Genomic DNA, 26,843 nt, shown 5'->3' on the forward strand with positions numbered 1-26,843 from the left:
AACACACATTTATCGACGACACATTATCAGCAGGGTAAAACTAACCTGTCTCACGACGGTCTAATCCCAGGGTGCGGGTTCGATTCCACACCTGCTCGACGCCTCTCACCGTGGGCAACTCCAGAGTGGAAGAGAGTCCAGCCCCTCTCGAGAGGGCTTGTACCGGAACCCAAACTGTGCGTGGAGGCTAGTCTGACTATATCTAGTCGGAACTTTTCTGCCTCGCACACCAGCTCGGGCTCCTTTCCAGCCAGAGAGGTGACATTCCATGTCCCAAGATCCAGCTTCTGCAGCCGGGGATCAGACCGCCAAGGTCCCTGCCTTTGGCCGCTGCCCAGCTCACACTGCACCCGACCCCTTTGGCCCCTCCCACAGGTGGTGAGCCCATGGGGGAACCCACGTTTCCTTTTCGGGCTGTGCCCGGCCGGGCCCCATGGGTAAAAGCCCGGCCACCAGACACTCGCCTTCGAGCCCCGCCTCCAGGCCTGGCTCCAGAGGGGGGCCCCGGTGACCCGCGTCCGGGCGAGGGAAAACTAAGTCCATTTATTTTAGTCATCATAAGGGGCTTCTGTGAGCCGTGCTTTGTCTGGCTCCTCACCTAGGACCCGTTTGCCATGGGTAACCCTACCAGGGGCATGAAGACCCCGACAACATGGCTCCTAGGATCATAGGGGCACGCAAACCCCTCCACCACGATAAGGTGACGACTCACGGAGGGGGCGTGAATTTCAAAATTGAAAATTTTGAATTTTTGGTAAGTGGGAAGTTGTGGAATAGGTGGGCAAATGATGAACAGTTGAAAGTTGAAATGGATTGAATCGGTTGAAAAACGTAGAAGTAGAGCAAATGTTGAATGCCCCATAGAGAATGAATGGGAATTTAAAAAAAAAAAATTGCGCCCAAACGAAAACTACAGGTTTAAAAGGTTCACTTTGGAATTCTACAGTTGAAACGGGTTGAATTGGGCAAAAATTGTAAAAGTTAGAGCAAATGTTGAATACACACCATCAGTGGACTGAAGCTGGAGTCCAAGGTATCAAAAGCCACTGTTCACAGACGTGTCCGGAAAATGGCCTACAATAGCCGTATTCCCATGGTCAAGCCACTTCTGAACTCAAGACAACGGAAGAAGCGTCTGACTTGGGCTATGGAAAAGAAGCACTGGACAGTTCCAGAGTGGTCCAAAGTCCTCTTTTCAGACCAAAGCAAGTTTTGTATTTCATTTGGAAGTCAAGGCCCCAGAGTCTGGAGAAAGGCTGGAGAGGAGCAAAATCCAAGTTGCTTGAAATCCAGTGTGACCTTCCCACAGTCAGTGATGGTTTGGGGAGCCATGTCAGCTGCTGGTGTTGGTCCACTGTGTTTCATCAAGTCCAGAGTAAATGCAGATTTTGGAGCACTACATGCTTCCGTCTGCTAAAAAGCTCTATGGAGATGATGATTTCATTTTCCAGCATGATCTGGCACCTGCCCACAGTGCCAAAACCACCAGTAAATGGTGTACTGACCATGGCATTACTGTCCTCGATTGGCCTGCCAATTCCCCTGACCTGAACCCCATTAGAGAATTTGTGGGGTATTGTGAAGAAGAAGCTGAAAGACACCAGACCCAACAATGCAAATGAGCTAAAGGCCGCTATTGAAGCATCCTGGCCATCCATAACACCTCAGCAATGCCACAGGCTGATTGCCTCCATGCCACGCCGCATCGGTTGTAGTAATCCGTGCAAAAGGATTCCCAACCAAGTACTGAGTGCATTAATGGACATTAGCAAATGTTTGATTTTGTTTTGCTGTTTTAAATCTTTTTCTTTACTTGGTCTGAGGAAATATTCTATTTTGAGATAGGATATTTGAGTTTTCTTAAGCTGTATGCCATAATCACCAGTATTAAAATAAGAAAACACTTGCAATATTTCAGTTGATGTGTAATGAATCCAGCGTTTTTTTATTTGCATTACAGAAAATAAAGAACTTTATCACAACATTCTGGCAGCTCGGTGGTGCACTGGGTAGCAAGTCTACCTCACAGTAAGGAGGGTGCGGGTTCGATTCCACCTCCGGCCCTCCCTGTGTGAAGTTTGCATGTTCTCCCCAGGCCTGCGTGGGTTTTCTCCCGGTACTCCCTTTTCCTCCCACATCCCCAAAACATGCTTGGTATGCCGATTGAGCGCTTCAAATTGTCCCTGAGGGCGAATGGTTGTCTGTCTCTGTGTGCCCTGCGATTGGCTGGCAATCAGTTCAGGGTGTCCCCCGCCTACTGACCGATGATGGCTGGGATAGGCTCCAGCACACCCGCGACCCCCGTGGGGACTAAGCGGTACAGAAAATGGATGGATCACAATATTCTAATTTTCTGAGACAGTCCTGTATATTGCGTGATGTCATCCATACCATTGTAGTGCCGTCTTTTACCGCTAGAGAGCAGACAATATACAATGAATAAAGAGGCTGCCTCCCTGTAAACTCAAAGCAGCAGTTTACAAATAATGACATTGCGCTTCCATGTAGGGTTTATCCCCTTTTCATGACATTTATTTTGATACAGCAAAATGCAGGTCGCAATGAAAAATTCGTGCTACCACATAAAAAGCTGTCAAAAACGTTCATCTTTTTTGTCACTTAGCACACATTCTCACCCTCTCGGGATCGAACTCACGGTGTCAGCACACAAGACAAATAATTGTAACCCTACACTATCAGCCACTCTCCCAATTAGTTTTCAATTTCGCGGACAACATACAACACCGCCACGGACTACGAGGGTACGGTTGACATTCTCCGGTTAAAGGCTACTTCACAGCCAGCAAGTTTTTTTTTTTTTACAATTCAATTGTTTATGCAAGTTTTTACAACAGCCTAAAAATGTTAAAAAATACATTGAGGTGAAACCTGAAAATAATTGGTTCATTATTACTATTTTCAACTCGACTTAACTTTCAAATAAGTATTTTTATTTTGAATACATTGTTTTATTTTCCGGGCGGCTCGGTGGTGCACTGGGTAGCACGTCCGCCTCACAGTTAGGAGGGTGCGGGTTCGATTCCACCTGATAGTACTAGATGTGTCACGACTCGTCCCCGGTCGTGTCATAGTTTTGTTCGTGTTTGTGTGCTCGCCCCTCCCCTCCTGTGTGCCCATGATCAGTGTGATTATTCCCACCTGCCTCTCGTTACCTGTCGTGTATATATAAGTCCTGTCTGCCCCTCACTCCCTGTCGCATCGTCGATGTCGTCACGTTTGCTGTACTTGTGGCTCCTGTCTGTTTCGCGTCTGTTTCTGTTTGCCATCCCTGTCGGTCAGTCTGTCATGTTATTAGTTGCCAGTTCTCGTCTGTTTCCCTCGATGCCTCGTTCCACTTCCCTTTTCCCTCAATAAACCCTGGTCCAAGCTGCACTTGGTCGTCCTGCTCCATGTTACACTCCGACTTCGTGACAAGATGGGTATTGCAGACACTGGGTGAAATTTTATTGGATAGGCTCAAACAGTGACTGAGCTGGGCAAATGGGAATATTCATAGGCAAGTTTGGTGGTTTATTCTTATTTTATTTTACAGACCTTCAAATAATATTAACACATCATTAGTCTGTGATGCCAATGAAGCATCTTCATAGTTAAGAATATCTTAATGTACTCCGTTCTTCAGCCACAGGAGACCATTTGTACTCAGAAACTAGTCAATCAAGAGTCAAACAAAAAATGTATAAAACATGTTTTATTTCTCACTTTGTTGAAATTCTTAGTATATGATCTGCATCTGAATTTGAAAACTAGTTAACAATGGGAGCGAACATAACAGCGAACAAGCATTAACTGAAAACAAGTGTGCTGCAATGTTCATAACACCACATTTCATTTAGAACATTGCAGCAAAATAATATATGTTTATAGTATTCCACTTGGACATGCATGAAAAAGTAAATATATTCATATGATACATATATTTACAGTACAAAGACACCTCATCCAATCATCAGTCTACCAAGGGAGTGTTACAAAAATAACATGTACAGAACTGTAACATTGTTGCAACATTCAACAAACTGCTCATTTCACCACTTTTAACTACAGGTCAAATTAATATAGTGAAGACTGTCATTATTACTGGTAATAAGTTAGGGCAAAAGACCATATTCACGATAAAGTGTTTTATAGCACTCTGATGAAGGCGGAGGAAACCGCCGAAACATGTCAGGTAATGAAAACAATTTGTTTGATATAAAAGAAACCAGTGAAGTGTTTTATAGCAAGTTGTACAATTCTGGGGAGAAAGGCAGAGATGTGAACAACTAAAACTTTTAAAAAGTAGTCAAATGTGACAGAAGTCCTTCCCCCATTTTTGTTGTACAGTACAGATAATTGATATTCTAAATACCATAGAAATAAAAGATTGTCAGAATAAGAAGAGCATAATGAACCAAAGCAACGACATTCTTGCAAGTTTTAGCGCAAAAGGGCAAGCTCGTACATTTCGAGACAAATATCTTTCTTTTTTGTAAATACATGACCATACTAGGCAGAAAAGGTATTTTTAAAAATTACACAAGGAAACGAAGAAAAATATCTGTTATGTTATAGCCCCGTTTTGTCACCAAATGACAGTACTGTTTGCATAATAAAATGATTTTTTTTCTATCTTTGAATTTTTGTAACCAATAATAGAATGTTTATATGGAAATTTGAAGAGGCACACATGATTTTGAGGCCATCTGTTCAGACACTAGAAGTGCAATTCAAAGTAGTGATGTCATGTCAAAAATGGTACATATTTAGAGAGGTGAATGTGTTTTTGATTTGTGGTCATACACTATACATGGCTTTGTATTGTTTAATTTTTTTTTGGTAAGGAGCATGTGGGATAGCAGCAATTATTTGCAACCGTCCTGAGTTACTTAGAGTGCAACTTAAGTCTCGAGTCCCACACGCTGAAATGGAAGCGTTAGCAAGATTGAGTAAATTCCCTGCAAGAAGGGAATTATTGCTGACTCACATCATTTGAGTATTTTATCACCCCATTGTACTCATCTTGGAGAGCAAGACAATTTTGTATGTGTGCATAGAAGTAGGCCAAAGGAAGAAAATAAATGTAGCTAGCTAGTATCGTACATGATGCAACGTAAACAAAGCGCTATGTTGGGATACACAGAACCATCCACAGTTTATACGATTTTTCATAAAGGGGTGTAACATGAGGTATGATTTTAAGTTGACATCAGTGTGTAGGAAGCACTTTCCAAAATAGGAAGCACTTTCCAAAATATTTGGGAGTATTTTCCACATGAGCCATTGGGCATGTTTGTTTGCATGACTTGAGTAGAGGCACTTTCTGCATGTGACTTTGAAAGGAGCTGGATTCACACTACATGCATCATGTTGCAATTACCATTTTTGGCACAATTAGGATGAAACAAAACATCGGATGTATTCAGGCAAAATAAGGCCTTTTGCAAATGTGGACAAAAATTGGCTGTAGTCTGCTATTGTGTCTGGCCCGCAGGGTTGATTGACTGCACACAAATAAAGTAGCACCCATTGATCCAGATTATTTAAATCAGTGGAGTCCAAACTAGTTTGCAAGTTCCCCCCGTGCCTGCGTGGGTTTGCTCTAGGTACGCTAGTTTCGTTCCACATTGCAAAAACATGCATGGTAGGCCAACTGACCACTCTAAATTGTTGGGGTGATTGTGAGTGTGAACAGTTGTCTGTGTGCCCTGCGATTAGCTGGCAACCAGTTCAGGGTGTCCCCCAAAGACAGCTGGGATAGGCTCCAGCATGTCCGCGAAAAGCAGTTCGGAAATCAGTGGTGCAGGGACAACAACCTTCTGAACGTCAATAAGACCAAGGAAATCATTGTTGACCTCCGGAAGGGTCACACAACACACCTGCCGCTGATCATCCACGGTGCTGTGGTGGAGAGGGTGAGCTGCACCAAGTTCCTGGGGGTGCACATCAGTGAGGACCTCTCCTGGTCCGCAAACACCTCGTCACTGGCAAAGAAAGCTCAGCGCCGCCTGTACTTCCTGCGGAAGCTCAGGCGTGCATGTGCTCCTCAGGCAGTCCTGTCTACATTCTACCGTGGCACCATTGAGGGCGTCCTCACCAGTTGCATCGCTGTCTGGGGTGGTAACTGCACTGAACAGAACTTGAAGGCCCTGCAGCGCATAGTGAATACGGCTGGTAAGATTATTGGTGCTTCGCTCCCCTCCCTGAAGGACATTTACACCTCCCATCTCGCCCGCAAGGCAACCTCGATTGCCAGAGATGTGAGTCACCCGGCTCACTCTTTGTTTGAACTTCTGCCCTCTAGGAAGAGGTACAGGAGCCTGCACTCCCGCACCACCAGACTCGCCAACAGCTTCTTTCTCCAGGCTGTTAGGGCCCTGAACTCGCTACCCCCTTCTGCGTAGCGTGCGGCACTGTTGCGCTATTTTCGGGAATGTCTGCTGTACGCGCACTTGCTCCTTTTTTTTCTGCTCCTCTTATTTATTTATTTATTGTTGTGTTATTTATTCAGCACGCTCTTGTTATACTTGTTTACTTGTTAGTCTGTTGTGAGCCATGTCTTGTCACCGTGGGATAGGGGGGAACGAAGTTTCGGTTTCTTTGTGTGTCTTTGGCATGTGGAGAAATTGACAATAAAGCTGACTTTGACTTTGAAAGAATGAATGAATAAGGACATGGCCCGCAATGCTATTTAAAAACGGGTGCAGGGGTGTGAGAAGTCTTATGTGGCTGTCGAAAAAGTATGGACACATGAGTGATGGGGACTAGTAGTGGCCGTGGCTCGGTGGTAGAGCGGGTCGTTCGGTAACCGGAGGATCGGCTGTTTAAATCCCACTCTGACCGAGTCATGTGTCATTTTGTCCTTGGGCAAGACACTTCATACTTGACTCCAATGCCACTCAAACTGGATGCATGCGAATGTTTGGCAGTAGTTTGAAGGGCCGCTAGCGCACACTTGTAGCCACATATCTGTCAGCCTGCCCCCAGGCAGTTGTGTCTGCTTATGTAGTTTACCACCACCAGAATGAGAATGTTTAAGCGCATGAATGTGGTCAGTGTAAAGCGTCTTTTAGTGTCCAGAATAACGCTACATAAATCTATTTATTACCACTGCAAATATGCTAAGACACAATTTTTCAGCTAATTTAGAATTAAAATTTCTTTGGGAAATAAATACTGACAAACCCAATTGGTTTGCATTCAGGATCCTCAAGTATATGGTCATCATTTTACAGATGATGACTTGGTTTGGTTCTGAATGTGGGGAGCAAATTTAACTGCTTTCAGTGCAGGTGCAGAATCCATTCTCGTGGGATGTAGGACAAGGGCCACCCCAAAAAATCCTAGTTGCCACTATCATCGTGATTATAGAAACAATGTATAACAACAAAATAAATAAAACTAGCCAATTTCTTCCTTCTATTTTTCTGTATGCGGCAATTGGAGGGATGTTTGGAGTACTGTAGGGTATATGGAATATACGATGTAGTACTTTGCAAGGAATTTAACAGCAATCAAACCAATGGGGGTAAAGGGTCAGTCCTGGCCAACTAATGATTCTGTTGTTGTTTACGTCTACGTTGTCACTTGTGTAGCTATGCATGTGGCTTCTTTCAGGTGTTTAGTAAATGAACCCGCAGTGACATCAGATAATGGTTGAACATAAAAAATACATCTGAAAAAAAATTATGTAGTCTAGTGAGATACTAATGCAGCAGTCAAGATCTTCTGTTAGTGCTCTTTGTCATCAGACATCCTCAAGGGCTGAATTCAAAATGCAACAGAGAAGGCACAAAAGGTCCAAATCAAATGTCCTTTGTTCACAAAAAATTGTGTAACACCAGCTCTGCTAAAGGACGAGTCCAATCCAGCTCGAGCCCAATGTACTGGACACTTAGATGTGCTGTGTAAATCCTGCCGGACAGGCGTGAGTGTCTGCTAATGTGTGTGAGCGGTACATGTCAACCATTCAGTGAGAAAGAGAAGACACAACAAGGAGCAAGAGGGGGAGTCCAGCCCCTGTCATCTATGGCAAAGTGAACAGGAAGCTCTCTCAAAAGTCACAGTCAGTCCATTTCCAGAAGGCTGCTACTGAGCTCCAGGCCACAGTGTGATGGCTCAACAGAAGAAGGGCATGAAAGGGCGGGAAGACGCTGCTCTTCTTCACTGAGTGAAAAACGTGAGGGGAGTCTGTGTGGTGCCATTGCTCATCATCTGGCGGCGGACTGCGAATGTGCAGCCATGATGATGTGAGAATCTCCGCTCTCGACGTTCTGCTGCTGACCCAAACCAGCGAGCACAGACATGGCCATGGCTTCAGCCGCCGCCCTCGAACTCAGGCCGTTGTGGACGACCGAGGGGCTGGGCGCCAACGAGCTGTGCTGGATCACCGGCGCGGGGGAACCTGTTGGTTCCGAGGTATCTTTCATGTTCTCGTCCACAGCTACTGTGAATCAAAGATGCACAATTATACTTTAAACCTGCAGAAAACCACAAGACACACTCTCGAAAACTATGATCAAGTCAATATGGCATTTTATTTATGATGACTGATCACAGCTTGTAAAAAGCAAACCATGTTTGTCCCTTCAGGCCAACTGTACCTTTATTGGAACTCTGAACAAATCAGTACAAAGCAGGAAACTCCTGCAGGTGACAATAGCACTGTTCTAAAAATGGACTATGTCAGATCTGAGCTAAGTAATTATAGTTTTGTGCCTAAAGTCTGTTGGCAATGTTTGTTTTTGCTAGGCTCACCTAGGTAGGTGGATTTCTTCTGCAGGGTGGTGATAGGACAGTCCTTGTGTGCCAGCAGCAGCTGCTTCAAATGAGCCACCTCGTTTCGCAACAGAGACACCTCGTTCTGTACAAGCACAACATTCCAGCACAAAGTTTATCTCCACAGCTCCCACTTAAAACTATTGAGAGTATTGGGAGCAATATTGAAAAAGTTCATTAAGTATCCTTTGTTCCCATTTCATAACCCGACATGCAACGAAAAAACTGTGACCCTGTATCAGGTTTCCAGCATCTTCTACAACAGGGGTCACCAACACGGTGCCCGCGGGCACCAGATCGCCCGTGAGGACCGCCTGAGTCACCTGCAGGGCTGTTCTAAAATTAGCTCAAATAGCGGCACTTATCAGTGAGCTGCATCTATTTTATTTTAGCTATTCTTGTTTAAATCACACATGGGAACTGGAAATGACAATTAACATACAGGCTAAATTGAGCAAATTGGCTATTTCAGAAGTGTGTGTCAAACTGGTAGTCCATTGCCTTAATCAGTACCCAGGTAGTAGCCCTCGGTTTAAGAAAGGTTGGTAACCCCTGCTCTACAATATGCTCTACTGAGGATGGACAAACGGATAATTCATTCCAAACCTCGAGGTAACTGCTTTTCAGATATTGTCTTGTTATCTGGCACCCTCAGAGTAATTTGCTCTTGGCCCACAGACGTACCGACAGCGAGACGTTCATGCTGCTGAGCTCCTCTGCCTTTTTTTCCAACGAGTTGACCCACAGTTTGCGTTTCTGCCTGCAGCGTGATGCCGCCGCTCGATTCCTCTCCAAGAAGCGCTGCCTCCGCTCATCCGGGTCATCGTCTGCTGTCCGTCGCCGACGCCCACCTGTGGGCTGTGCTGGTGATACCTGCAGATGGGTGGGTAGATGCAGTCCAGGCAGATGCAGGGTTTGATAGAAAAAGGAAGCTTGAGTTAACCCTTGGTTATTTTGGTACATCATAGATGTTTAGAAAAAAAAAGACAGGCCTGACAACAAATGCCAGACACAGACTTTTTCTGACAGATTCTCAGTTGGTATTGAGCTACACAACTGACTTTGATTAAAATAATCTATTTGAATCCATCTGTTTCTGTAGCCAGGGATTATTGGATCACCAAGGTCCCCACCTTTGTCTGCCTCCCAGCTCACATTGCATCTGACCCCGTGATTAGGAGGAACGGGCCCCACGATATCTACCCGAGTGGTGTTTTGTTACTGGACTTCTTTGCTCGACATGAATTGAAGTGAAATGAAGTTTATAGAATTTGCAGAAAGTTTGCAATTTGCAGAAAGTGTGCAATCCTTACTGAAACAAAAGTAGGCAGGCGCATAAATTTGGGCACCCCAACAGAAAAAAGACATCAATATTTAGTAGATCCTCCTTTTGCAGAAATAACAGCCTCTAAACGCTCCCTATAACTTCCAATGAGAGTCTGGATTTTGGTTGAAGGTATTTTTGACCATTCTTCTTGACAAAACATGCCCAAATTTATGCACCGGCCTACTTTTGTTCAAGTAAGAATTGCACACTTTCTGTAAATTCTATAAACTTCAATTCAGTTCTCAAATATCACTGTGTTTGTCTGCTATATGATATATTTAACTGAAATTGATGATCCGAACAACCAATGATTTATAAACAAATATCATGAAAATAATCAGGGGTGCCCAAACTTCTGCATACGACTGTACATCCCCGCCGAGAAAAACTTGGGAGAAACTGCGACAGAGGCAACGCTTTGTATGATCCATGTTATATTTTCTTGTTTTCATGTAAACGGAACTATATGTCTGACACTTATCTTTTCTACTTTTATTCTGTTATTGGTGGTATGATTTCCTAATAAAGCTACAAAACGACCGAAGGACGTCTTGCGTCATCAGTTCAGCGTTAGCTCGCTGTCTACCTTGGACAAAGCCAACACGCATCTTACCGAGGACAGTACAATATCGCTTTTAAATTAAAGCCAGTCGATTTGGCTCTTAACGAATGGTAATTAAACATTAAAACACCTGCGGTTTATGGTCCGGTGCGGCTTATATCTGGAAAAAACAAGATTTTCCCCTAATTTTAGCTGGTGCAGTTTATAATCAGGTGCGGCTTATAGTCCAAAAATTACGGTAATTTAAAATGTAAGATACATTCTCAGAAAACATTGCAAATCTTGAAACACATTAAATTGAAGACATTTGAGCATTAAAAGTTACAGAATACTTTTTTTCTTGCAAACAATTATCATTTGAATGCTAACATTGCCAATATTATGTCAGTAAAAATATTTGATTTTTAAAATGAAATTGTGTGGTGGTGAATAAATTACCTTTGGGAATATAGTATACTAACTATATTGTTATTATTTTGAAAATATCCACTTGAAGAATGTCTGTTAGATGACACCGTGTACCTGAGGCTGTGCAGGTGATTGAGCATCTGGCTGCTGGACAAGCAGCTGGCTCTGTTCCGCTCTCTGAGGTGCCATAGGACTGTTGCCCATGGCCATCATGCCTATACTGTGTCCTGATGGGCTCTGCTGGGACAGCGCTGCCTTCAGACGCTACAGGAAAATGCATCAGTCAGTAGGCAGACTTTGATGGCAAATGGCGTAACTGAGAGATGAATGTGGGCTAAATCAATTCCAGAGTAGGATTAAAAATCACCAAGGGCCTCATTTATCATCTAAGAATAGAAGCATTTCTAAATTCTTGTGTGCTGGAGAAGGATGACATATCAAGCATCCAGAATTACAGTTAAATAACGACACCAGTTACTTGGGTACAACAGCTGTAAATAGTTAGCGTACATAAATGCCAAACAATTGGCAAATATCGGCCATTTAGATGATCGCTTTGGCCGATGTCTGAAGGGTCATAATTGGCTATCCGATTAAAGAACGAAACTAATCAAAAATCCCTGTTTGGAACACTTAATGCAGGTGAGACTACAAAAAAATGAGCGTGAGATAATAGCTGCATTTATTTCTGATTGATGAGAGGTTAAAAGCATGCAAATAAAACACAAGAAAATACATTGACTGTCATAATTTTGAGTTTAGTTTTTTAGTTAACAAATACAAGTACTGCCTGTGCTCAAAAGCCGAGTGTGTGTGAGGGGCATTTGAGGGGGCATCAATTGACAAACATCACGCACACACTACTGAAGATCAGCAGAAATCAACTTACGTATGCACCGACCAACGTTTTGTTCTTTAGGCATCAGTTTCAGTTTTATCTATAGTTTCATTGTTTTCCTGCTCGATTTTGAAGTGCACATGTTCAAGTTGTGCTTAAATGTATGTTCCTAACCCTTTGCATGATGATGTTCGTACGCACGGTTGATAAATAAGCACCTCTGGCACTGCTCCAAGACAATGTTCTGTAGATGGGAGAAAGAATGTGTTGCCCGAGTGGCAGGAACGCTCAGTCGATGGGCTACAATTCTTGTTTACGTCTGTTTTCAAATCAGAGCACTTTGTCCTCCTCCTCCCTGTTAAACCCACGCATTCCCTTTAACAGCGACCTTCCACCACTTGCTGCATTTTCTGTTGTTTGCTGTGATGCTGCAGAGGCCACTGAAAAATATGCCTTCCTCACCTCCACCTTGGTTTCAGTGTTTAAGAAATGGCATTACCTTTTTTAAATTTCGATGGTCATCATGTTCTCCACTTCACACAACATTTATCAGCATAGTTCATTTATATTTCTGCGGAGGCCGAATGATGAGAATAATATCTAGAGATTTGACTTGGATTTCCTACAGGTGTGCGTACACATGATTTATTTAAGATTTAGATTTGTTGCGCACCATTTTCAGCTTTTATTCTATTTTCGGCTTTTAGCCTTTTGTAGTTATCACCGCATTTTGCTAAAAACGCTTCTGTCGCTGACACCTTGTTGTATTCTTTGTTGATGAAACTACAAATGGCATGTTAGATACGTCTTCAGTTTAGCATCTTTTCCCTCTCACACAATTAAGGATGTTGAAGTGCACTCGGCTAATTACTGATGTGTTGTTGTAGCCATTAAGCTTACCACTGCTACCAGCTGTTTGACTCCATTTTGCATTTATTTGTGTTGCTTTGTCCACAAATCACTTGCTATTCTAATATCTGTTTACCTTCTTGTGCCCAATAAGAACAGATGGATGTAATGATTTACCGTATTTGCCGGTGTACAGGTCGACTCGGTGTATAAGTCGACCCCCTAAAATTCGACGGAAATTTACGATTTTATGATATATCCTTTGTATAAGTCGAGCTCAATTGTTGCATTATATTAAACTTCAAAATTCAATATGCGAAATTTATTGACGAAATGTGTTCAAATTCCGGGAGGCCGTGCGCATGCGGCTGTTTATAAGCACAGCGGAGGAGATCGCGGCCGGCGAGCTCGCGCACGCCGCCCGGCACCAACGGGAGGCCGGAAATAGCTCCAAGCCGAGCGGATCGGCACTTTATAAGCACCGCGCAGGAGATCGCGGCGCCTCATTGGACTTCCAGCGGCCGGCGAGCTCACGCACCCGCCCGGCACATCCGTGAGGCCGTGCGCACGAGCCAAGTGGCCGAAAATAGCCCCCGCCGAGCGGATCGGCTGTTTATAAGCACCGCGGAGGAGATTGCGGCGCCTCATTGGACTTCCAGCGGCCGGCGAGCTCACGCACCCGCCCGGCACATCCGTGAGGCCGTGCGCACGAGCCAAGTGGCCGAAAATAGCCCCCGCCGAGCGGATCGGCTGTTTATAAGCACCGCGGAGGAGATCGCGGCCGGTGAGCTCGCGCACGCCGCCCGGCACCAACGGGAGGCCGGAAATAGCTCCAAGCCGAGCGGATCGGCACTTTATAAGCACCGCGCAGGAGATCGCGGCGCCTCATTGGACTTCCAGCGGCCGGCGAGCTCACGCACCCGCCCGGCACATCCGTGAGGCCGTGCGCACGAGCCAAGTGGCCGAAAATAGCCCACGCCGAGCGGATCAGCTGTTTATAAGCACCGCGGAGGAGATCGCGGCCGGCGAGCTCGCGCGCGCCGCCCGGCACCAACGGGAGGCCGGAAATAGCTCCAAGCCGAGCGGATCGGCACTTTATAAGCACCGCGCAGGAGATCGCGGCGCCTCATTCGACTTCCAGCGGGCCGCGCACTCGCGCACGCCGCCCGGTTCAAATTTTCTAAGTGCAACGCACAATGAGATGCATGAGAAACGGCCTTGGTTACCATCACATTTGAAGCGATGAATACGAAGTTAAATTTTATGACTCGGTGTATAAGTCGAGGTCGATTTTTTTCCGTCGATTTTGGATCGAAAAAGGTCGACCAATACACCGGCAAATACGGTACGTGTCATGAGTGAAAATTTGTCGGGAGTTACTTTTTACGATTTCTAATGAGTAAAACGTACATATGATTGTAAATTTTTTTGTCAAAATAAAATCCGTTGCGATGGTGTATGTTTGAGATTCGTTAACTTTTTTAACTTGTTGACTTTTTACCAGTACTGCCTATGCTCAAGAAAATACCTAATACTGTTAATTGAGCTAATTTTTTGTCTTTACAAATATGATGCTAAATGTCCATACTATTTCCTCTCTACTACGCATCAATATTTGTAAGCTTGGGTCTCAAGGGTTAAGTACAATAATATAAAGTCATATGACTATGAGCCAAATGAAGACCAATGGGTGGCTGCAGGGTGATAATGCAGACAAAAACGGCGGAGAGATAAAAAGGTTAAAAATAGAGAGCTTATCAAGCGCTAACCATCTTGGCCTCGGAGTGGATGCTGTAGCCAGAGGGGGAATTTGAACCGCTGCTGCTGCTTCCAAGAGAAGGACCAGGGATCCCGGGAATGTTTGGCACCATACACATGGGTCGAGCCAGCTTGAAAGCACATAAAATACACCACATTCAGAAATAATTCAAATCATTGTCACCCAAAAAGGTTTTTTTGCAGGCCTTACATTGATGACAGATGGTATCTGAACAGGCCCTGGGAGGACAGGCACCGCCTGACCCGAGGGGAGCATCATCATGGGGTAGTGGCTTGTTGGTGAACTAAACAGAAATCAGAGGTGTTTGCATAGGTGATAAAAATCAAAATGTGCAGGGGAAAAAAGTGTACACTACGTGTGTGTGTGTGTGTGTGTGTGTGTGTGTGTGTGTGTGTGTGTGTGTGTGTGTGTGTGTGTGTGTGTGTGTGTGTGTGTGTGTGTGTGTGCGTGCGTGTGTGTGCATGCGCACGCGCGTGGGTATATATATACACATCTCAGGGCCACCGCGACATGGACGGCTTAATGTAGGACCTTGTACAGTTAAACCTGGGTTTTCCAACGTCCCGGTTCTCGAACAAATCGGAATTCGAACGTAAAATTCGAGATTTTTTTGCTTCGGTTGTCAAACAAAATTTCGGAGGTTGAACCTCGCGAGATGAGCCGAGAAGACCCGAGAAAACCCGACCCGGATGCCAACTGACTCCGTTCGTTGTTATTGTATTTTCGTTACTTTGAGAATTGTATTAACCCCTAATCATGCCTCCAAAGAAAGCAAGTGGGAGCAGTAAAGCCATCCTAAAACACAAAGACGCTCTTAAAGCAATGCGACAGTGAGCGCCCGGCGCACTGCCGTTGCGCGATCGGACCAAATTAAGCTCCCTGCGCACTGAGGTCCACTAAAATTTAGTGGTAAAAGTACATCAGGACTTTAAAAATATTTTCTAAATTTCAGCGACGGCTGTCACAATAATGCGAATAATGCGGTTGCGCGTTCGGTGGTGCGCTGCAGTTGCGCGATCGGACAAAAATGCACAAATGAAAAAATGCTTAAAGAAGGCGTTTTTGTTAGTCTTGGAACGGATTAAATTTTTTTCCATTATTTGTAATGGGAAAAATAGATTCGTAATTCAAACGATTCACTTCTTGAATCGCCTTCTGGAACGGAATGTGGTCAAAAATCGAAGTTTGACTGTATTTACGTAAGAAAAATGTAATTCCCGATTTGGATGTAATACTCTCAAACTAAAAGTAAAATCTGCAGTTTAAGCAGATCCTATTTGTTTTATTTTGATGACAATTGTGTCTATGTCAAATGGCCACCTTATCATGGTGGTGGTGGTGCCACGGCGTGGGCATGTATGGCTACCAATGGAATATTTTTGGTTATTATTATAAAGCCAACAGAATGATCTCTGTTGAAGAGGTACGGGCAATATTATCTGCTAATATTCAGCTAGATGCTTCAGAACTCATGAATGCGAACATACGCCCTTCACTTGGTTTGGATGTCAATAAATTGAAATTTAATCTTTAAATCGACAGTTTATGCACATCTTGTTCATTTCAAATCTATTGAGGAGAACAAATTATGACAAGACAATTAGTTGAAGATACTTGAGATATGAACAATAGGTTGATACGTCACGTTGCTTTGAGCTACGTGCCTACAGTGACACTATGTAGAATTGTGGGGGCAAAAAGTCATCATATTCCTTGCTTGTAGACAGCACTAAAACAAAAATAACAAGGATGCCTGCACATTGTGCAGAATGCAAACCTCTCCAGATCCTTTGGACAAATATAAACAAATATAAAACTCACCCCAAAGTGCGATTCGAAGGTGGTGCCTGTGTGATAACGGAGGTGGGTGATGGCATGGTGGGCTGAAGGGCATCAAAGCCCAGGTGCAACGGCAGGGAACCTGGACGCACAATGGTAGGTGTTGGAGCTGAGCTCCTGGGTGGCATGTCCTGTGACAATATCACAGTTAATGTCATTATTTACATTCACTCCTCGTTTGCAATAAAATAACGTGTCTTACCTTCACCTTGACCAAGGGCTCTCTGCTCTCTGTTGTTGCAGAGATGGAGTCTGGGCTGTCTGGTGGCGAGGAGTCAACCTCCACTGGTTCCTCCTCCTTCACCTTCACATCTGATGGTGTCTGCAGGCTCATGTCCAAAGCCGCGGAGGAGGGAGCCAGGAGCTAAGAAGGCAGAGACGAAGAGATACATACAGTAAATACCTCGTACACGTGCAAGTCCACCCACCACCGTTGGTTTGTCAAACTGGAATTTGTAGACATTTCCAACAAAGACAGTGACAGACAAACATTATTTGTGTTTTCAGGCAAAATACTACAGCAGAAATAGCCAAATTGAGATGTGTAAGATTAAAAGTTAGCACATTTGCTATATCCATTTTCCGAACCGCTTCTTCCTCACGAGGATCGCGAGCGTGCTGGAGCCTATCCCAACTTGCAGTAGGCGTGGGACACCCTGAACTGGTTGCCAGCCAATTGCAGGGTACATATAGACGAAAAACCAACTGCACCCAGTCAGACCCAGGGGCAATTTGGAGTGATCAATAGGCCCACCATGCACTTTTTTGGGATGTGGGAGGAAACCAGAGTACCTGAAAAAAAACCACCCAAGCACAGGGAGAACATGCAAACTCCACACAGGAGCCGGAACCACATCCTCTGCACTGTGAGGCAGACGTGCTAAACAGTGAGCCCTTTGTAAAAACAGATTGGCAAAATTCTACTAAAATCCTCCTTCACCTTGTGTTATTCATGGTATTTTTTTTGTAGATGAAAAAAGTAATGAACGGTGTCAAACTTGTGTAAAATTATGTTGTAATATGTTTAGCTCATGTTTGCATGATGGCTTGGATTGGCATTTGTCTTTAGGGCCTGAGCACAAAAGGACCTCTTGGAATAGAATAGAACTGGAAAGAAGCAGAGTAGCCATTCTGTAATGATTCCAGAGAGCACAGCATAACGTATTCAATAAGGTAAAGAAAACGCTCAGATTTCCTGAAATCTCTAAAACTATGTATTAAGTCACAGCTGCTCAAAAATAAACAACACTGATTTAGTTTTGAAGTCTGCTAAAAAGCCCCTGGATGTTTCAGAATGCTACTGTGCCAGAAAACTATTGTGTGGAAAGATAAAACAAAAGTGGAGTTGTTCATATGGTACAGACAAGTATATGTGCGCCGCAAAAAAAAAAAAACTGTTGGTCTCTGTTACTATGAAAACCATGCATACCGATTTTCTGTATGTTTTGATACGAGTGTTTCCAACATACGAAACAAATTCCATCTTACAGAGTTCTTCGCTCGCTTGCTGTCATCGTCGTCTTGTTCGAAGGAGTTGGCCAGATCATTGAACAGACCTACTTCTTCGCAGTTCTTTAGGAAGCGAGTAGGAGTTGGCGTCTGGTCTGGGAAATGAGAATACCAAAAGCAAAACTTTTAATCAAACAAAGTGCCCTAAAAAGTGCACCATTTTACCATGTTGCGGAATAGCATAACCGGTACCTGCAATAATGACCGAGTCTGTCCTGGGTGCAAACTTTAGCGTCATCTCATGCTTGTGTTTGTGTACAGCCAAGTGGTCCTCATTGGTAAATCTCTGGTAAAGAAGTATAGAGTTGAGGGGAAATAGGATGGAGTGAACATATTGTAGGCTCATGGCTATCACATTGTCTCTTGGAAATATTGCTCACACCTGTGTCTATGGTGTAATGATGCCACAATCCATTATTTTGCTAGTTGACTAGTTACCGAAAGTAGTCGTGATTAGTCGACTAATCGTATCATTATGTAAATAACAGCATATGACAGCACTATTATGAGGCTTACAGGTGGTATTCCATAGGGCAGGTGTAACCAAGGTGATGCCCGCAGAAGGACCAAATGAATTGTCTAAGGGCCTGTTCCAAAAATAGCTCAGCATTGATGCAACATGGTGATTTTCTTGGAATGTTATACAAGTAATCATTTTAAAATGTACACTGGCAGAGATGTATTCAAAAAAAGTTGCATATTGGTCTTTTTCATAACAATCATTGTCTTCAAAATAATTATTACTCATAAAATAATAACAACTAAAGGTAATTTGAGAACAGTTGTTATTTCAAAAGTATGTATGTCAAAATCGTAGTAGTCCTACACTATTAGTAGACCCCTGCTTTGAGGTATGTGCCAATTAAAACTAAAAACAATTAGGATCACAGTAATTCAATTTTTATTACACTTTGCAGCTTGTACCACTATTCGTGACATGTTTATTTATAAATGTGAGAGAGCGAGAGCGATCGCTGGGGGAAATTCAGCAATTAAATACATAAATAATGAGACAATATAAACATCGGACAAAACGACAACAAAAGAGAGGAAGAGAATAGATCTAGATTAAATAGATAGGTTAATAATAATAATTAAATACGTCAAATAAATAAACAATAAACAGTATCATGACCGATGGTGATGATGATGATGAATGATGATGGTGCCACCCAAAAAGCGATACTGTGGCAGTAACATTCTTGACTTTAAATGTTAAGCACATTTTAAAATGTAACCAAAACAATATACTATGCATCGTTGGGCTATAAATACTTTAAATGTATCCATACATACAAAAGTAAATACTTCCCTCTTCTTGGTCATCAAATATTTTACTATAGAAGAAATCACGAGTCCCATTAGGAAAAGGTGCTTAAGAAAATAAAAATAAACAAATATTTGATTCATTTATTAAACTTAAGACAACAGTCAGGAAAGATTGCACAAGTGACAAAGCGCCTATAAAAAGCAATCTTTTTACATATACAGTGCCTTGCGAAAGTATTCGACCCCCTTGAACCTTTCAACATTTCGCCACATTTCAGTCTTCAAACATAAAGTTATAAAATTTTAATTTTTTGTCAAGAATCAACAAGTGGGACACAATCGTGAAGTAGAACGAAATTCATTGGCTAATTTAAACTTTTTTAAAAAATAAAAAACTGAAAAGTGGGGCATGCAATATTATTCGGCCCCCTTGCGCTAATACTTTGTAGCGCCACCTTTTGCTGCAATTACAGCTGCAAGTCGCTTGGGGTATGTCTCTATCAGTTTTGCACATCGAGAGACTGGAATTCTTGCCCATTCTGCCTTACAAAACAGCTCGAGCTCAGTGAGGTTGGATGGAGAGCGTTTGTGAACAGCTGTCTTCAGCTCTTTCCACAAGTTTGGACTTTGACTTGGCCATTATAACACCTTTATACGTCTATTTGTGAACCATTCCATTGTAGATTTGGCTTCATGTTTTGGATCAGTCCTGTTGGAAGATAAATCTCCGTCCCAGTCTCAGGTCTTTTGAAGACTCCAACAGGTTTTCTTCCAGAATGGTCCTGTATTTGGCTCCATCCATCTTCCCATCAATTTTAGCCATCTTCCCTGTCCCTGCTGAAGAAAAGCAGGCCCAAACCATGATGCTGCCACCACCATGTTTGACAGTGGGGATGGTGTGTTCAGGGTGATGAGCTGTGTTGCTTTTACGCCAAACATATCGTTTTGCATTGTGGCCAAAAAGTTTGATTTTGGATTCATCTGACCAGAACACCTTCTTCCACGTTTGGTGTGTCTCCCAGGTGGCTTGTGGCAAACTTTAAACGAGACTTTTTATGGATATCTTTGGGAAACGGCTTTCTTCTTGCCACTCTTCCATAAAGGCCAGATTTGTGCAGTGCACGACTGATTGTTGTCCTATGGACAGACTCTCCCACCTCAGCTGTAGTTATCTGCAGTTCATCCAGAGTAATCATGGGCATCTTGGCTGCATCTCTGATCAGTCTTCTCCTTGTTTGAGATGAAAGTTTGGAGGGACGGCCGGGTCTTGGTAGATTTGCAGTGGTCTGATACTCCTTCCATTTCAATATAATTGCTTGCACAGTTCTCCTTGAGATGTTTAAAGCTTGGGAATTTTTTTTCTATCGAAATCCGGCTTTAAACTTCTCCACAACAGTTCTCGGACCTGCCTGGTCTTCATGGTTCTCTCTGCGCTTTGAACAGAACCCTGAGACTATCAAAGAGCAGGTGCATTTATACGGAGACTTGATTACACACAGGAGCATTCTATTCATCATCATCGGTCATTTAGGACAACATTGGATCATTCAAATATCCTCACTGAACTTCTGGAGTGAGTTTGCTGCACTGAAAGTAAAGGGGCCGAATAATATTGCACGCCCCACTTTTCAGTTTTTTATTTGTTAAAGTTTAAAATATCCAATAAATTTCGTTCCACTTCACGATTGTGTCCCACTTGTTGTTGATTCCTGATAAAAAATTATAATTTTATATCTTTATGTTTGAAGCCTGAAATGTGGCGAAATGTTGAAAGGTTCAAGGGGGCCGAATACTTTTGCAAGGCACTGTACGTAAAGACATATTACAGAAAATTGCAAAAATCAATCATTAAAAACACAACGAGAAACATTTTATTTATGATTATGGTTTAATTTAACCTTATTTATGCAGTGTTGCTTTTGCTTCACTCATAATTTCAAAATATTCAATTGAGGTACAAAATCAAAATGTGACATTCACCTAAAACGAAAAAACTAAATCCTTAAATCTGAACTTTTGTTTTTTAAATATCATTGCAACATTGTATATTGCCATGAACTGGGTCATGTGTTGCCGGAGAGGGGTTGTGAGGGGAGGTAAACTTGTGGCAAACGTCAAGGTCTTTTGCAGTGAGTTTGTGTGAGCTGTTTCAGAGTTCTTAAACGTATCACTATGCAACTGTGGGAACAAGGGGGAGAGAGACCGAGAAAGTGTGTGCGCTGTTTATGGGTTTTATTTTTGTGCCATTAACTCAGCATTCAAAGAAGATTAAACTATATCATGATACTTTTAATGAATGTATATTAGCCAGTCATTTGTGAGTCATTTGATCTATTCTGTTTTGACTTGCATTGCATATCCAATGAAATTGGACACGCAAGTAAATGTACACAAATGCTGCTTGCACTTGAGGTCATTTATTGACTGAAACTACAGCAGGGGTCACCAACTCCAGTCATGATCAGCTCATCAGCACCTCTGTTAAGCCATAACATAAGTCATAACAATCCTGATGATTTGAATCAGTTGTGTTGCAGTGGTGGTGCATATAAAACAGGCTGGGTTGGCGCCCTTGAAGACCAGACTTGGTGACTCCTGAACTACAGTGATGCCTCGCCACTTCGCACTTCGCTTTTCGCGAATGCGCTACTTCGCGGGTTTATAAGTGACAGGAGAATGACGATTAAATATGCGCTGACAGTGTGGGCCGTGCCGCTGAGCAATGTATGTCACTGCGGACACGTGCGGGAAGTGCGCCAGCCAGCCTGTCACGAACAAGGCAGGACAACCATGTGCATCATGGACTGTTTATTTAGTGAATATAAAAAGAGGAAAAGGGGAAAAGGGAGGCTGGAATGCCAGCAGAGCAGGTGCACGAGGCGACTGACGAGCCCTCGGTCAGCATGCTCGCGTCGTGTGTCGTGGTGGCATCTCATTACACAGCGGATCAGGCAAACGGGAATCAGGTGGAAGGCGTGCGTGTGTCAAGGCAGACAACCAGCCAGGCTACACAACGGATCAGGCAAACGGGAATCAAGTGGCAGGGGCGCGTATGTCAAAGCAGACGAAACGGCGTGGATTGACCGGCAACGAACGGCGTCTATATACACGCCCTAATCAGTGGGTAACATGGGACAGGTGGTGACGATCAGCGTCGATTAGCACGCGCACTTAAATATTGGCGACGTTCGCCCCTGAGGACTAGTGCGGAGGGTGTCAGCCAACCAGCAGGGCAAGAGCGAAGACATGACGCAGCCAGCTGCCCACGAAGGTAGAAAAAAAGCAATGCCGTCCAAGAGTCGGTGCAGTGGCAATGAGCCCTGATAGTGCGCCGCGTGCCTCTGAGCAATGTGCGTCACTGCGGATGTGACGGAGTTCAAGTGCAGGAGGCGGCATCCGGCCACGCGGGAGGGAAGAAGCACCATCCATCCATCAATTTTCTGTACCGCTTTGTCCCCACGGGAGTCACGGGTGTACTGGAGCCTATCCCAGCAGTCATCGGGCAGTAGGCGGGGGACACCCTGAACTGGTTGCCAGCCAATCGCAGGGCACACAGAGACGAACAACCATTCGCACTTGCACTCACACTTAGGGGCAATTTGGAGTGCTCAATCGGCCTACCAAGTATATTTTGGGGATGTGGGAGGACACTGGAGTGCCCGGAAAAAACCCACACGGACACGGGGAGAACATGCAAACTCCACACAGGAAGCTAGGAAGAAGCACCAAACGGTGCATAAGGAGGTACAATCCATGCACAGAACAGTGTGGGGGATGGTTATTAAGGCAATGGGAAAGGCTTACATAGCGTAAAAGTATTGGGGAGGGTTTTAAAAACTTTAATATTGTGTACTGGACCACAATACAATAGCAGATCCATGTGCAACCATGACTCACTTTGGTTTCGCTATGCATGATGTCCCCCAGGTTAATGTATTGTGGCAATTGTGAAGATGGACATTTGGCATTGCTTTGCTTTGTTATTCAGCCGTGCTTTAAAGTAGGGTAATTTATTTTGAAGGCCGTTTTCAGGCGATACCACTTCCTGTTTTATGTTTGTGTACATAGGTCTGTTACAGTGGTACAGGAGTCATTGACGATGTAAGTGGGTCTCCTAACAACAGAAATGAACGATCACGTGTCTAACCTTTAGGACAATGCTCCAAATGTTCATTTAAATTCCTTCAGAGGTCTGTTTTTGTGTGTTAGCATGATCGCGAATTAGCATCTTTCCGCGAACTCGTTAGCCTGTCCAATACTTCTTGTTAACATGTTACACGCACACACGTATAATATCCGAGCTCACCGACGGACTACAGTACAATGTGACGTCATTTGACAATGGCGACTGCGTGTAGACAGTCTGTGAATGGCAAAACTTAACAAGATTATAAACATATATTTAGCTTTATTCAATAATTATTACATTAATTTAGTAATTGGAAATAACAACAGCGTGATTTGTACTGACTGTGTGAAGATATGCCATTACCCACCAGCATGAAGTTATTTGGTGAAATGACTGAAATACTTTGAAGTGAAATGAATAAATTACTTTGAAAATACATTATTTCTTCATTTATATAAATTAAGGAAATTATGAAGGTTTGTTGGAAGTCAAAATGTGTTGTAATAAACAATAACAACTGATTGCAATCAGCCATGTTTGACTTCTGACCTTCCTTGAATGTAGCATTATACCACTAAGTTACCTTGTGCTAGAATAGTAGCTAGCGAGCTGCCTTCTGGATACCTACCCTGGTGCTCAAAAGACGTGCTTTGTGTGTGCTTTGTTTTTTTCTAACATAAAATTAGTAATGACTTCCATTATTCATGATAAGTGTGTTATATTGTATTTGATACTTAATTTGGAATTAAATATTCCAAACATAATTCATCCTGGTGCGAAGTTTTGTTTTGAAAGAGAACCAAATTAAAGTTCAACCAGCATCACAGATTTTGAGGTCTGGCATTTGGGAAAGTCAGGCCTCAAAAAAAGTTGCTCTGTGGAGAAGTGGCTATGTGAATCAGCCAGCGGTGTAGGAGGAATAATCTTGGCTATGGCACCAGGCTTGTTGCCGTTGGCTGTGTCCTATTTTAAGGGCGCCGCGTTGCAGTTGTGAATGCTGCCGTGCAAGAGTGAAGTGGAAACAGTCAAATGTCGGGGGGGGGGGGCTTATTTTTAGCCCTGCTGGGCCACATCACCAATAGAACTCCACGTCTCATTTGTTTGCAGAGTCTTGCTGAGGAAACGATAGAGCACTAATCACCACACTGGAGATACTGCCAGCTAGGATTACCATAGAGCTCAGTGAAAATACTGGGCAACATATAATGGGGGGCAGTTGTTGTTGCTGCTCAGAGAAGAACCAGAAGTCAAAAACATCCTCAGCAGTGATTCAGACTTTCCTGGTAGACAACTGTTGCTTGTAAAATAGCAGTGGGACGCAAAACGTGGTACACGCATTGGACACACCTGGATAGCTAATGAGATATTGAAAACTGCTAACTTGTGACTTTTGTTTTTTTTTTGGGGGGGGGGGGGGGGGGTGATCAGTTATATCGGGTAATAATCAATAATCATTTAGGTGGCGAGCGGTGGCACACAAGACTGAGTCAGTGCCGACATCAACACACGAATCACATGTCTTGTATTTTTGAATGTACTATTGGGAGCATAAACAGCCTTTAGCAGACAAGGGTTGTTTTAATCCAGTTTAATTAAATAGATTTAAGAGCAACTTCCAATGTTCAAAAGTTGCTCCAGGACATAAATGATGTGCATCTGGTCTTTAGATTCTCCACTAAAAATATCACTGTTCTGTCAACTTTATTTAGTGTAGTTAGTGTTCATTTATTATAAAATTTGTGACTTTTTACTATCATAAAATATTATTTTCTTTGCCTTTTGAGTTTGGAGACTTTTGAGAGACTGAGTAGACATTTTAATGTAAATTAAGATATTCTTTCGAGATGCATGGATTCTAACACTTTGGAAGACTTTTTAAGGATTCGCAAGGATGGTAATAGTTGGAAAATGAATTTCCTCGATCCATACAAAGGTATGTAAAAAAAAAAAAAAAATGCATCTTTCAAGATGCATGGATTCTAACACTTTGGAAGACTTTTTAAGGATTCGCAAGGATGGTAATAGTTGGAAAATGAATTTCCTCGATCCATACAAAGGTATGTAAAAAAAAAAATGCATCTTTCGAGATGCATGGATTCTAACACTTTGGAAGACTTTTTAAGGATTCGCAAGGATGGTAATAGTTGGAAAATGAATTTCCTCGATCCATACAAAGGTATGTAAAAAAAAAAAAAAAAAGCAGAGTTCATCCTCTACCTATGTTACACCCTCTACAAACATCTTGTGGAAAATGGTTTTGTTTTGCACACAATTATGCTAGCGATCTATGAAGAGAGGACTCAAACGTAAATCAACTCTTTAACAAGCAACAATCAAAAATGATCATTGCATGTACGTTATGCTGACAGTCAAATTGACGCATTTTAAACTTGATCAAAACTACTGAAAAGCCACTGTTATGACAGCGTTAATCAGATATGGCCCAAATTAACATAAAAAGGCAACACAGTCTTCTGTATTCTCCTTCACATCCACAATGCTGAAAAAATTATTTGTAGTAACAGTAAGCGTAAGACTAAAGAAAAAACATGAGTTGGTCAAGGGCATATTTACGCTTGTTTTGACTTTTCAATTGAGAAAAAAAATGACCACATCTACATAGAAACAACCACAGCTCATGACAAAAAAAAAATAATGATCTCACCAAATCGTATGTTTGGATAAACACGCAAACCTTTACGGATAACATTTCCAACACAAATGGAAGACATTGTTTCTGTTTATCCAATAGTTGACAAGTAAGAAGCCGCTCATGTGAGTTCCACAGCTGCACACCAAATGCTGACATCAAGCAAGCTAAATGAATAATGATGTTTACATCACAAGTGTGTGTTAAATGGAAAGCAATCCCTAGGTGTTCACTGTGCCCTGAGAGCAAACAACAACAAAAAGCAACCATTTATTCAGTTGACAACCAAATTTGAGATACTCTCTAGCTTGCAATTGTCTTCTGAATCGCAAATGATTCTTAAACACACAAAAACTTTAATGCTCCAGCCCAGGAGAGCTCAGCAGTCACCAAGCCTGCAACACACATTCTAAGTGTGGACATCTCCTGCGTGAAATTCAAGTAGACTTTTGGAGTTGCAGGGAAATCGGGACCACCGGCATGTGAGTCACTGGCGGCCACAGCTGCAAATTGTGTCTGCAAGCAGTCCGGGACAGCAGCGACAGGTTGCAACAATATCGCTCTGATTACTCACAGGAGCTTCCGGACTGACTCACTGCTGGAGGAGACAGCAGCGTCTCTCGCAACGCCAGCGTCTTTCAATACACACAGCCGTAGCATATAAAGCACAAGAGAGCAGACTCACCTGTCCGCAGCCAGGAGCATGGCACACAAAAGGTCGGTCGTCGCCCATTTTTGCAAAGAGCTTGCAATGCAACTGCGGGAGAGAAGAGGAGAACATGACTGGGCGGTTTTTCGCTTGATGCCCCTTCGGTCCAAGAAGGTGGCTATTTAAAAACAACCCATGTCAAGGAGGGAAACACACAGTAAGGCAGCGAAAGCAAGTTTCCCTGATGATATTTCCT

General features: G+C 43.2%; 1 protein-coding gene across 2 annotated transcripts in view; it reads right to left on the bottom strand.

The window, feature by feature from the left end:
• Positions 1–3,694: 3,694 nt before the first annotated feature.
• Positions 3,695–26,843, bottom strand: part of atf7a (activating transcription factor 7a) — a 30,559-nt gene continuing 7,410 nt past the window's right edge. The window contains exons 2-12 of one of the 2 annotated variants that reach the window (XM_049754672.1): positions 26,624–26,695; positions 18,083–18,176; positions 17,870–17,985; positions 16,584–16,745; positions 16,364–16,512; positions 14,732–14,825; positions 14,532–14,651; positions 11,190–11,339; positions 9,463–9,651; positions 8,758–8,863; positions 3,695–8,443 (exon numbers count right to left, since the gene is read on the bottom strand). In XM_049754672.1, coding sequence (XP_049610629.1) covers positions 8,211–8,443; positions 8,758–8,863; positions 9,463–9,651; positions 11,190–11,339; positions 14,532–14,651; positions 14,732–14,825; positions 16,364–16,512; positions 16,584–16,745; positions 17,870–17,985; positions 18,083–18,176; positions 26,624–26,695 — 1,485 coding nt within the window. In that variant the 3' untranslated portion in view covers positions 3,695–8,210. Of the gene's footprint in view, positions 8,447–8,757; positions 8,864–9,462; positions 9,652–11,189; positions 11,340–14,531; positions 14,652–14,731; positions 14,826–16,363; positions 16,513–16,583; positions 16,746–17,869; positions 17,986–18,082; positions 18,177–26,623; positions 26,696–26,843 lie in introns of both variants that reach the window. The other variant, XM_049754671.1, reaches the window with a different exon arrangement.

Source organism: Syngnathus scovelli, chromosome 2 (genome assembly GCF_024217435.2).
Source record: "Syngnathus scovelli strain Florida chromosome 2, RoL_Ssco_1.2, whole genome shotgun sequence".
Lineage (NCBI taxonomy): Eukaryota > Metazoa > Chordata > Actinopteri > Syngnathiformes > Syngnathidae > Syngnathus > Syngnathus scovelli.